The sequence below is a fragment of the Lepidochelys kempii genome, chromosome 4 (assembly GCF_965140265.1).
Source record: "Lepidochelys kempii isolate rLepKem1 chromosome 4, rLepKem1.hap2, whole genome shotgun sequence".
NCBI lineage: Eukaryota > Metazoa > Chordata > Testudines > Cheloniidae > Lepidochelys > Lepidochelys kempii.
Genome location: NC_133259.1, coordinates 123271594 through 123284992, shown reverse-complemented (window position 1 = coordinate 123284992; position 13399 = coordinate 123271594). Strand labels below are relative to the sequence as shown.

The following is a 13399-nucleotide window of genomic DNA, read 5'->3' as shown; positions in this document are numbered from 1 at the left end:
ATAGATGTAGGTTTCATTTTTAGAAGGTACTCACTATACATTTTTAAAGTGATTTATTTTGAAAACTTTTCAAATGAGTTTTACAGCTATAACAGAAAATGAATGATTTTTTGGTTATTTCATTTACCAACGGTAATTGAAGCAGATATTTATGAAGTCATTGGGAGGTGAACTATCTCCAATTCAACAGGTTAATCATTAATATTTGGAGGATTTTCTTGCCATGCTCTATTCGGAGGAGAACATCACCAAACAGACATTTAAATTGTTTTATTTAACTAAAACAACAACGTTAAGTATTGTGGATTTTTTTTCTTTCAACAACAAACATATAATATTTTAACAAAACAAGCATATGTCCCTTGCGTCTCACATTTATCTCCAGACTTGTTCTCCTTGTCCAGATCTATTCCACCCCCACTAATCTGTTCATTGAACTTTTTGAAACTTTGCACTTTTAGAGAGAGGTAAGGGATTGACTCTGTGTACACAGATTTGCAGAGTTGACAATAGAGTTGAGGTCTGTTATTTCTCACCTCTCTGTCTCTCTCTCTATTTATTTATTTATTTTATTTGAAACATTTTTGCTGTTAACAAGCATGTTACCTCTGGAAACACAAATCCACAGTTTGAGAACTGCAAAACTAAGCCTCTCTGATAGTATCTTCTAGATGAGCACTGAGTCCCATTGGGTTGATAGAAAGATTAACCTAAATAATCTATACAGAAGCCTGTGGAACCCCGTAAGATTGGAGCCCTAATCCATGAACTATTGGAACTCTTTTTTAAAAAACTTTTCTTAAACATTACATGAATATATTGTCTCATACTATAGAATTAGAATTTATAATCCCTATTCCATGATATATCTTTGAGCTATAATGTATCTGAATTAAAACTACCTTTAGATAGGTTTTTTCCTCAAAAAGCATTTTATAAAAAAAAAATCCAATTTAAATTTTTAAAAATCTGATTTTTTTTTAAATCATTGATTTTTATCCACCCTGACTACCTGTCCTTGAACCTGTGTCTCTCTCAAACTACTCTACTGTCTGTGCTGTCTCCTTTCCATTTGCCTCTAAACTGGTTACAGTGACTTCCTTTTGTCTAATTCACTCCTTGATCCAATATACACTTTTTGTATAAATTAAATATTGAGAGAGACTGACTCTGTATTACTCTGGTTAGGACACTCATGAGATGTGGTGGGCTCAGATTCAAGTCTTTGTATTGTGTCTCCTGTGTCCCATGTGGAGCACTAATCACTAGGATGGGTGCATGCTGTCTAGGTTTTGAGCGGAAATTCCGTTGTGGACCTAAAATGCTGTCCTGATGAAAGTTTGGTTGAAACTACTAAAAGCTTTGGTTTCAGAGAATTGGGATTTTCTGATGAAAAATTGTTTCATCGAAAATTCCCAAATTGCTGTACTTTTCAACCCTTTCTTCCAGTTCTTGCAATATTTATATTTAAGTGGTGTGATGTTCAGAGATCTATAGTTTTTCCCTCTGCTGATGTGCATAGGCTTACTAGAAAGACAGCATAGTTTAATTTGATTATTGAAATAATTTCGAGCTGTCTGGTTTTGTAGATTAAATTTCTTTTGTCAGATGACTTTCTAGTTTAGAAAAATAAGCGAGAATGAGAATCCATATGTTGTTAAAAGAAAAATGTTAATGAATTAGTAGTGAGAACAAAGACAACGGGGTTGTAAAATACAAACCTCTTAATCCAATAGGCTACGCTACATAGTTGTTGATCAGATCTTTGATTAGTCACCAGAGGGAGCTCTTAGCTTCATGAAGGTCTCTGTATATGGCAGGTTTTCAGAGACCTTTTTAGTATGCTAAGGCAATTTAGATGTTTCAAATAAACTACTGGCTTTTTGTGCTATACAATTAGACTAAGAATTTGGGTGGGAAGTACAAGGTTAGTCATTTATAGTAAAAATAAGTGCTCAAAAAGGAAACGTGCTCATTGCAATAACTTTAAATTTCATAGTTTATTCTGTGATTGTTGTCTCTTTACAGTGAGACTAAAAATCTGGCTAAATTCACTATTTGGCTAAAATCATTATTTTTTGTAGGAACAATTCATGCTAAAAATTCCATTGAATCTGAGTATGACAGACTGAAAACCTAATTCACGTTAGTAAATTCCAGTTTCATTTTTCTGTCAAAAATTGAATCACTGTTTTTAGAGGAGAGTTTCTGACATGGTTTGGTTTTGTGTGTTTTCACAAATTTCCTGTACGGTTACCAACTCTTTAAATTTGCCTTGCAAATACTGCTTGCAGCAGCACTGATCATTCTAATAATTTATCAGGTACTATACTTAATTTGTTTGTTCACAGTAGTGCTTTCCAAATTGTCAGTTTCAAATTATAGCATTGGGAGAGTGCTTCTGTAGAGGAGCACTCTAGGGCTAGGAATTGATGTGTAGCTTTAGGGTTTACCTACACGCATAGCGGTACAGTTGCAACGCGTCTGGTGAAGACGCTCTCTGCCAGTGGGTGAGAAGCTCTCCTGCCGACATACAGCTGTCCCCGCAACATAAATTATGCCAACATAAGCTGTAGTGTAGATATACTCTTCAGACTCTGTCACTTGGAGTCGTACAGTGAGAGAGGTTATGGAGTATGAAATGGGGTGAAAACACAGCATTTCCCCTGACCTTAGGTGAATTTAACTTCCTGATTAATATAATTATTTTTAAATCTTTACACATGGAGTTTGCTTTTTTTAACCTTAAAAATTCTGTTGCCGTCCAAATCTGTACTGATTCTCACATCTCTCCTTCATCTTACTCCTGACACTTCTTTCTGGGTGTCCCACTACCATCTTATTTACAATGAGAATTTATCTTTTTGGATCATGTAGTCCAGCTAGTTCTTTGACTATAGTAGTAGAATGATGACTGTTCAGGTAGGCATAATTACAGTAGATTATCTGTACATTGGATTTATTCAAGAATGCTATAGCTTTTTAAAAAAGTTGTTTAGACACAAGAGATGGCATTCCTTTGTGTAGCCTAAATCAGGGGTTCTCTCAGCAAATTTTTTGGTGGCTTCAGAGTGCGGCCACCAACACTTGCTGGTGGCCGCTCTGAAAATTTTTCCTAAAATAATTAATTAATTTAGTAAAAACAAATAAATATGTACATACACATGTCCAAATCATATTAACTTACTTATGTAGGGTTTTTTTTCCAGACTCAATAATAAAGTACAGTGGTCTCTATTCTTTACTGGACCTAAATGGAATAAAAGCACAAATAAGGTGCTTTGCACATTTTTGTTTTTTTTTGTTGTTTCTTTCGCTTCTTTGGTTGCTTACTAGCTGGTAAGTCTGCTGGTATGAAACCTGATACTTGTATGTTAATATCACTTTGCACAGCCTCCAAGCTAGCTACTAAATCTGCTGTGAAAAGTGATATTAACAAACATACAAATATCACTTTTCACAACAGATTTACTCAACCCCAGCAAGCCCAGGGACAAATTAAGCCCTGGATGGGGAGGTGCTCCTCCAGCATTTGTGTCTCCAGAGGGGGGCCTTGTGGGAGGGGCCACTGCTTTGTCCAACCCCCCCCAATCACCACCCAAGAGGCTGTGGCCACAAGAAAAGCCTCTGCTGGCCACATGCGGCCATTGTGGCTGCATTTGAGAAACACTGGCCTAAATTATCTGTGCAAAAGGCCTCCAGTCCACACTGTCTTTATTTTTGCTAACTGTGGTATAACACTGACGGAATCAGAGACATCTACAACAAACAAAACAGTAAAAATGTGACTCAGTTCCACATGTAAACTGGCGAAACATCCCATAAAGACGAGATTTAGAGAAACAGTTTCTTGATACCTTAAACTATTGTTTCAGGGAACAGCTAGCTCTGCAGCACACAAGAGGAAAGGCTGTTCTCAGTGTAATCATAAGTGACATAAGTAATAGTGACCTCAGTATAACTCATCTCAACATCTTTGAGGAAAAAATCCCACTGAAAACTAGCACTATGGGACAGAATGTCACAAAGGAGGTATCTGCTGTCATGCATAAGTCCATCATTAATTGATCAGGGTTTAGACAAAAGTACTCTACGGTAGACCGCTATTCAGTGGTTGCCTATTATGGGTTTTCTTGCACCTTCTTTGAAGGTATCTGATACTGGGCTAGATGGATATGATGTGAATCTGATCTGTTATAGCAGTACCTATTTGATTTATGTCAAAGCAGAACTTGGTTACCTTGTGAATAGATGTTCTAATTCCATTCTTCATGAATTCATAGCTGTGTTGTGCTTTGCCTGTATTAATTATATATGAATCTATAGTTAGAATTCTGATCTGGGTTCTGCTAATGTTAAACTATGGTGTATGCATATAGAATAGCGGTCCCAAAACTGTAGGGTGGCCCAGGCCAACCCCCGGGGAGGTAGGGAGGGAGTGCCATCCAGCCCTTCTCCACTCCCAGCTCTGCTACGACCCTGCCCCCAGTCTCAGGCCCCAGCTCTGCACCCGGTCCCAGCCTTGGCCCCTGGATGTGGCTCCGTTCGCAGCCCCACTCCCAGCCCTGACGCCAACTGCAGCCCCAGCTTCGGTTCTCTTACCCCTGTCCGTGTCCACCCCCTCCTACCCCTTCCTCCTCGGGGGCTGTGGCCTGGCTCTGGCGAGGGAGAAGGGATGAGATGCTGAAAAGTTTGGGGACCACAGATATAGAGGTTTATGCTACAATAAAAGTATCTATTTCCCACTGTTCTCTAGAAAGAGAGAGAGAGAAAAGTAAAGACGGCGCAGATGGTTTGCCTGATGCTTTCTGTTTGAAAATGTAGGGGTTTTAACACTAAAGTATGCTGAGTTTTCCTTTTTAAATTAATTTTAAAAACATGTCAAAATCAGATTATGCAGCTGAAACTGCATTTGTGTATAAAATTCTTCAAATCTCCTTTGTTTTGGGGAATGGATGTAAAATCATCATTAAAAGCCTCATTTTAGCTATAGGTTGCTGGTTTAAATTTTGCAGTTTGGTCATTGGCCTGAGGGAAGTGATCTTATTGGCATCCATCCAGTTCCTAGTGGACAAATATCCACATCATAAAACCACCACCGTAAGTGGAATTAATTACTGGCAGTCTTAGCAGAGAAACCAAGGGTAAAGCATGAGGAATGAGCTACACTTTTTCCCAAGAGGGTGGTGCTTTGATGGCAGTGTTGGCCACCATTTGCAATGGCCACTAGTTTGTCCTTCCAATTCCCATGGTGTATCTGTTATGTGAATACACAGGCAAGTTGAGTCTATGGAACTTTTTAATCTGGCACACTTTACTAGAATTAAACAAATTTTTTTACATGGTTTTGTTACTAATACCATGTTATGTCTAAACTTTTATCTTTACACACTTTATAATGTTTTTGAAATAAATGGAACTGCTTGTGTAAAATATATGAGAAGGATTTGGGCTGTAGATGTTTAAAATTAATACTCTAAAATCACTTTGTTTTCCTATTTGGACTTTGTTAGAGAATGTTCAGTGAAATTAGAATGATTTATCGTCAATTACAACTTGTTAGAATTTTTGGTACTTAAGTACTGGCAATAAGTAATACATATTACAATGCTTAGGTTGCATATTCTGTAGAAACAAATCTACATTTTAAAAAAAGAATTATCTAAAAATATTTTGTAGGTTAAAACCTTACAGAAGCAGCTTTAACCAGACACTAAAAATGACAATTCTTTTAGCATATTCTTCTATATTTCTGTATTAAAAAAATCTTTTTTGTTTTTGTTTTGTTACAGCAGTGTAAGACTGGAAAGATCTGGGCTGAATGGACTTTAGCATCAAAAGAAGTTCTCCTCTGTTAACTCGAAAAATTGTTAACCACATAAAAATGAAGCAGGTACCAGAGATCCTTGGAAATGCCAATGGGAAAACGCAGAATTGTGAAGTGAATCGTGAGTGTTCTGTCTACTTAGGCAAAGCACAACTTTCTGCCACTCTGCAAGAGGGTGTCATGCAAAAATATAATGGCCATGATGCTCTTCCATTTATTCCAGCCGATAAATTGAAAGATCTAACTTCTCGTGTGTTTAATGGCGAGTCCGGGGCACAAGATGCCAAGCTGCACTTTGATCCCCAGGAAATAAAAGGAGTTGGAACACCACCCAACACTACTCCTATCAAGAATGGCTCTCCAGAGATTAAGCTGAAAATCACTAAAACCTACATGAATGGAAAGCCTCTTTTTGAATCTTCCATTTGTGGAGACAGTGGAGCAGCTGTGTCCCAGTCAGAGGAAAATGAACAAAAACCAGCAAACAAGGAGAGGAGAAATAGAAAAAGAAGCATAAAATATGACTCCTTACTTGAGCAGGGTCTTGTTGAAGCAGCGTTAGTATCAAAGACTTCAGGCCCCTCTGAAAAAAAGGTAGTAAGTGTTGTTTTTTAAAAAAAAAAAAAATCTTTTTGCCACTAGCCTTGTTTGTTAATCAGATTATTGCCGCTTGACCAATGAACGTACCAGGTATTTTTATTTCAAGTATTTTGAGTATGCACCTTCCCTTAAACAAGTGAGTCTTGTCGATGTTCTTAAACCCAGAGCCATTTAGATCTTTGGACCTTCACACTGTGCAAAGTTCCTAATACTCTGAATGTTTTCAGGCTATTACTCTTCTATTTTCCCTGGCTTCAAATGAAGTTGAATTACTTAAAAAGACAAATTTACTTGAAAAGACAAACTTAAAGACAAAAGCTTTCAATGGCTAATATAGAATTGTTTGTATAGAGAAATCAAGACTAACATTTATTAGCAGTATGGCCAAAAGACAGATGTTACTCTTTTTTTAAAAAATTCTTTTCAATTAAAGGTATAAAACTAAATGATTATATATAAACACTGAATAAATGATAGCTTTATTTTCTATCAAAGCCATGTTTGGGTCCTCTTTGCTGTCATCCTGGGCTTAAATCTGACTTTACAAGAACTTTTATATTTTGTTTCCTAAAAATTATTAAATTAACAGCATGAAAAGATTTACAAGTAATTTTTTTTTAAATTAGTATCAATTGGACTATTTTCATAAGTATCAGGAATGTTACTCGTGTTCATTTAAGAAATTTTAGATCTAATATACAGGATGAATAATAAACATTAGCACTAAAACATTTCTAAGAATTTTTGCTGACCAAAAAGCATAAAATAGCTTATTGTGTTATACAAGGAAGTACATAAATGTAGGTAAATCTACCAAATTAAGACTTGTAAATTCAGAGACTTAAAACTTTAAATTAAAATGTTACATTTCTCCAAAATACTATGTTAAAATGATCTCATTAGAAAGTTATTTCCAGCTACAAAAAATGCATAAAATGGTAAAATAAGACTGTAACTGGTATCTAACAATTAAGCACAAAGTGAGCACTGAATGCAATCTATCTTCTTGGCACAGTGATCGCTGTAGTTGTTTGGGACAGTGGGTCATGAGCCACTGATGGCTTTGAGTTTCTAGAAGTAGATTTGTGGACTACTTGAACGTATTCAGTAAGCATCTCGGTCTGAGAGAACCAAAAAATCTGACATTTCTTTCTTGTTGTAGCAGACCAACTGATGGCTTTTCTATAAACCATCTATACACAACACTTTGTGTCTATCAGCTGTAAATTTGGCCATTGGATCGTGTCCCCTGCAAATTTGATTCTGAAGTGATCCATTGATCATATTTGTGGATGACATTTAAAATTTGAGCTAGCAAAGCCAGGAGAACAGAACGAAATTGTAAAGTGACCTGGAGAGATTAAGAGCACTTCAGGCAACAAGGAACAGAATACTTAAGCTGGCTGGAATGGTTGCAGAAAGTGGCCCCTCGTACAGTTGAGCCCAGAGTCCCTTTTTTACTTGTCTTCACTTAACAATGCTTCCCATATTTAGTAAGCTGCCAATTAAATGTGCTGTTTAGTGTTTACCCCTTCTTACAGATAATTTAATGAAGATGTTCTTTAGGGTACTGAAGAGATGAGTTTTCTTTAACATCAGCTTGCTTCCTTCTCATCTCTCAATCAAATGTTACTGTTTTATAGCATGTTTCCTTTTAAAACTTATTATTTATGGTCCATAGTTCTGTTGTCCTATTGTAGGTTTTCTGTTCTTGAAATGTTAGATTCATTATTCTATTAGGAACTGAAATTGGATTTTTTTGAGTAGTTAACTGTCAATCACTTGCTTTAAAAAGTTTTTTTTTAACAATGGTATACTTCCTTTTTTCCAATCTGGTTCCACCACATCCTTGCCACTATTGTCCATGTATTAAAAAAGACTGTGGTTCAATAAGTTAACTAGCTAATACCCTTAACATCTTATGCGGAATATATAGACCAGGAGTTCTCAACTTTTTTTCATAATGTATCCAAATTCCATTCACATTTGTGATTCCCATAATCTGTCCTATTTGCAGCCCAATAATGTTCTCGTACCAACCACAGCAGTTGTTGAAAAGTAACACTAGAAAAGGATATGTGGCACGTTAGAGACTAACAAATTTATTTCAGCATAAGCTTTCGTGGGCTAAAGCCCATTTCATCAGATGCATGCAGTGGAAAATACAGTAGAAAGATATATACATACATAGAGAACATGAAAAAATGGGGGTTGCCATACCAACTCTAGCGAGAGTAATCGATTAAGGTGGGCTATTATCAGCAGGAGGAAAAAAAACTTTTGTAGTGATGATCAGGATGGCCCAGTTGACAAGTTGACCGTTGACAAGAAGGTATGAGTAACAGTAGGGGGAAAATTAGCATGGGGAAATTGTTTTTAGTTTGTGTAATAAGTCATCCATTCCCAGTCTTTATTCAAGCCTAATTTAATGGTGTCCAGTTTGCAAATTAATTCCAGTTCCGCAGTTTCTCGTTGGAGTCTGTTTTTGAAGTTTTTTTTGTTGAAATTTGTTAGTCACTAAGGTGCCACAAGTACTCCTTGTTCTTTTTGCTGATACAGACTAACACGGCTACCACTCTGAAACTAGAAAAGGATTGCATTTTTAGTTGACTTTAAGGTAGTGTAGCAGATTCAAACAAGGGGAGCCAGCCCCACATGACCAAATGGTTTTTGTGGACCACCAGAAATTGCTCCACAGGCCACTGTTGGTGTGGAGACCACTGATGGGGAATAACTCATGTGGACCTCACAATGAAAATATATTCAAATTTTCCATGTATTCCGTTACCTGCTTATAATCTATGTTGAACTTCTACAGTTATTTAATGTATGTACAGCACTTCACATTTTCCAAGTGCTAGTAAGTGCCGGCTGCTTGTTGTATAGAAGGTCTTGGAGGAAACAGATTGAACTGCTAAGAAATTACACTGTCTGGTGTTGCCCAGATAAATGGGACTTCAAAAGCAGTACTTCCCAACCATTATTTATTAACTACTGTTCAGAGGGCAGCATCAGAGCATCATAAAAGCAACTGGGCCAGATCTTATCACCATTGAGGTAATACCATTGACTTCAGTGGAGCTATGCCAGTTTACATCAGCTGAGGATTTGGCCCAGAGTATTTAACATAAAGTGACCTATCATGCATATGCAAAGTTCAAATGATTGCTTTGTGTAATTTGTGGAGAGGCTTCTGATTTAGTCACTGGTACTGTGACCTACCCCTTGTTAGAGTCCACCTTTAGTGCTGCAGAGTGTTTAAGACTCTAGGCTTCCCTAATAACTTTCTACTAAATAATTTGCTTTTCTCAAGGCCATCAAGCCTTTCTTGGTGGTTCCTAAGAAAAGCAACCTCTTGAAATAATGCTTCAGTGCCCTTTTTTTACACCGTGACTATGGAATGTCTTATGATTTTGAGGATTTAGGCACAAAGTGGCTATGGTTACTTGCTGACTTAGGTGGAACTGAAACAACACCTTAGGTAAGAAGTTAACAGTTGGTTCTTCTTCTAGTAGTGTCCCTATGGGTGCTCCATTGTCGGTGTGCCTGCGTCCCTCTGCTGCTGATCAGAGAACTTTGGTAGCAGTGTCTGTTCAGCCTATGCATACGCTCTGCCCTGGCTCTGCCATGAGACTGAACAGTGTGCCCAGGTGAATCCTTCTCAACTGTCCTTGGCTGGAGATGGAGCTTTAGCTGTCTGTTCGTGGATCGTTAACTTTTTTTAGAATCTGCAAATTTTTAGCTTTCTTCTGAAGCCTCTTTTCTTTCTTTACTTTGTTTACATTTTTATTTGGCTGTTGCTAAAAAAAGAAAAGACTTTGTTCTTTCATCAAGCCTGGTTGGGGGGACTCCCCTGGACATGGTATGCCCGGCTCCCTGGGCTTCAAGAAAAGTCTCAGTGGCAAGTAATCTATCCCTTTGACTGACGGACACTCTGTGTGTCCTCTGCCTGGGGGAGAAACACATCCCACAGAAGTGTGGTTTGTGGCAGCAACCGAAGCCCAGATCCAGAAGGGACAGAGAACTGAGGCTTAAACTCCCACTCATGGAGTCAGTCCTTCAACTAACCGAGCCATGGTGGGAGACCTCACCACAACTCTCTGCTTTGAAGGCAGGTGAGCCTAAAGGGATACCCGCCAGCCATTCACGTAAGGCCTCTAAGAAAAGGTCCGTGAGTCCCCATAGTGAGCCCTGATCGACCCGAAAACAATCAGTTCAATCAGTAATCCTGGGTACTGACGGCACTGTAACTGTCTAAATCCGGTACCTAGGATTCATGTGGTATTGTCCTGATAGAGTGTGTCGGATTGCCTAAGGACCCAGTGGGCAAGAGAAACAGAAAATCCATCCTAGGGAAGGCTCTTGCAGTATGGACATTGGTACTGCCTGTGGTACGCCAGGCACTATCAGGTCCATATCACTGGCTTCTTTGGTACGGGCATCTTGGCACCAACAACCACCACTGGTATTGATGCCTTTGGCGCCACCAGACTTCAGTGCATGACAGACTTTTCGGTGTCTGATGCTCCAGTACCGAGTTCACCTGGTGTCTTTGACTTGCCGACAACCTCTGCCGTGCACCCCACTTTTCGTTTTCTGATTCAGAAAGTGAGCAAGAGGATGTGGTCTCCCGCCACTCTTCTCACCTGCTGAATGATGCCCAATTTCACTGTGGACCTCAGTCATATCGTCATCCTGATCCACAGCCTCCCTGGTTTGGTCAGCTGTCGTACCAACCACTGCATCCTTTTCCATCACGGTGTCCCTATTGGGATCATTGGCAGGCTCAAAGACAACAGACCTCCCATAGTCCCAGTGTCACCTATCCGCAACCAGGGAGACACCCTCCTTCAGCTGCTGCTTCAAAGGCATCTGAACCCCCTGATCAGGCAAGAGAGAAACAGGAGGCTGAAGGTGAGGAGAAAATTACCCATCAAGCCCATTTCTCATCATCCTCACCAGATGAGACGGTGATGTCCCCTCTGCCATCTGTGGCAGACTGCTTTAAACTGTTGCAGGACCTGGCACAGCAGGTATCAGAGGCACTAAAGATACTACTACAAGAGGTGACCGAGTCACACCACAAGCTAGTGGATATTTTACGTTCTTCTGCCTCATCCAGAGTAGCCCTCCCTATTAACGAGACACTCTTGGACCCTGCCAAGATCATATGGCAGCCCCCTATGTCTGTCCCACAGACATGCAAGCAGGCTGACAAAAAAATATTATGTGCTGGCGAAAGACTCAGTTTCCTTTCTCCCACCCACCTCTCAATTCGTTCATAGTGGATGCGGTCAACTCAAAGGGCCCCCAATTTAAATCCACCCACTATGACCTGGACTGGAAGCACCTGGTTCTTTGGGGGAGGAAAACATACTCCTCGGCTGCTCTTCAGTTCCTCATTACAAACTATCAAGCCTTAATGGCAAAATACAATTACCAGAAAAATTTGAAACTGAACTCTTTTATAAAACAGCTTCCTGATTCGCATAAGGAACAATTCAAGGCCATAGTCAAAGCAGGCCAACTGGCGGCTAACACATCTCTCCAGTCTGCACTTGATGCAACAGCAGCACGCTCCATTTCTACTGCCATCATGATGAGACCAGCCTCCGCTCTAATGGGCGTATGAAGGAATGGGACCAACTGCCAGCACCAGTAATTCTTTATGCCGTGTTGTTGGGCACCACTAGGATGATCACTGGTAAGACTGATGTTTGAGGAAAAGGAGGAAAAATCTAAGCCAGCAAAAAATCTAGGGATTGTGGTCTGCATCTACTACGATGTTTGTCCATGAGGCTTTCAGATCCATGTGGGGAAAGTCCCAAACCTCTGACCTCAGTTGATATATTCTGGGATTGTGTCCTAATTTCCTGCTCTGTGGCTGACTGTGACTCTGCCACTTGATTCTTACATTCAGTGCTCCAGCAATGTTTCACCCAGTGGGAAAACTGCAATATTTTCAGATTCTAAGGCCGGAAGGGATCATTGTGATTATCTTGTGTGCCCTCCTGTACTGCACAGGCCATAGAATTTCCTCAAAATAATTCCTTGAGCATATCTTTTAGAAAAAACATCCAGTCTTGACTTAAAAATTGCCAGTGATGGAGAATCTACCATGACGCTTGGTAAATTGTTCCAAGGATAAATTATTGATAGTGAGAATAATTAATGCCCTATTTTCAGTCTGAATTTGTCTAGTTACAACTTCTAGCCTTTAGATTCTGTTACGACTTTCTCTGCTAAATTGAAGAGCCTATTATTAAATATTTGCTCCCCATATAGGTACTTATAAATTGTAATTGTCACTCCTTAACCTTCTCTTTGTTAAGCTATGTAGGTAGACTCGAGGAGCTCAGTCAGTATAATGTACTATTTTGTAATGGCCTTGCTTTGGGTGCTTTCCTGGTTAGGTAGTGGATGGTAATGACATCAACCATCTGTGGTTACTGACCATGTGCAACAGAGCTTATAGAATTTAGTATAGACAACTTTGTATGGATTCTTTCACCTGTAAGTAATGTCAGGCTGGATAAATTCTTGCAATTCAATTTCAGCCTCCTCTATTCAAGATAAACACTTCATTTTCTGGTGTCAAATGTGGTATTCAGTTAGAGCAGATGTTAGGGAGCTCTTGTAGCAGCATAGCTGTGGTAGCATACATGCAGTACACAATCATCAGCCATATGTAGCATGGGGAATAAAATCCCAGATCTTAATCCAAATCCCCCTACCCAAGGTTTTAATCACAGAATGAAGTGCAAATTTCTTTTGGTAGGTGGTAGTACTAGACCTTACTTGGTGTACACTGACTAACAATTAGAAGAAAGGTCTGGTTCCATGTGGGAGTGGTGAAGACCTGTAAGCCACTGTTACTCTTCTCCTGATGTTAACTTGGCCAGATTATCCCCGGAAGTTGAGAGGATGATAGACTTTTGGTCTTCCTCAGAATTTTCTCTCATCCATTCATCC

At 39.2% G+C, this 13399-nt stretch overlaps 1 protein-coding gene across 6 annotated transcripts in view; it reads left to right on the top strand.

The window, feature by feature from the left end:
* The window catches only part of NSD2 (nuclear receptor binding SET domain protein 2), a 151736-nt gene that overhangs the window by 13402 nt on the left and 124935 nt on the right, over positions 1–13399 (top strand). For all 6 annotated transcript variants that reach the window (XM_073342741.1, XM_073342742.1, XM_073342743.1 and 3 more), the window contains one exon: positions 5793–6421. In XM_073342741.1, coding sequence (XP_073198842.1) covers positions 5822–6421 — 600 coding nt within the window. In that variant the 5' untranslated portion in view covers positions 5793–5821. The remainder of the gene's footprint in view (positions 1–5792; positions 6422–13399) is intronic.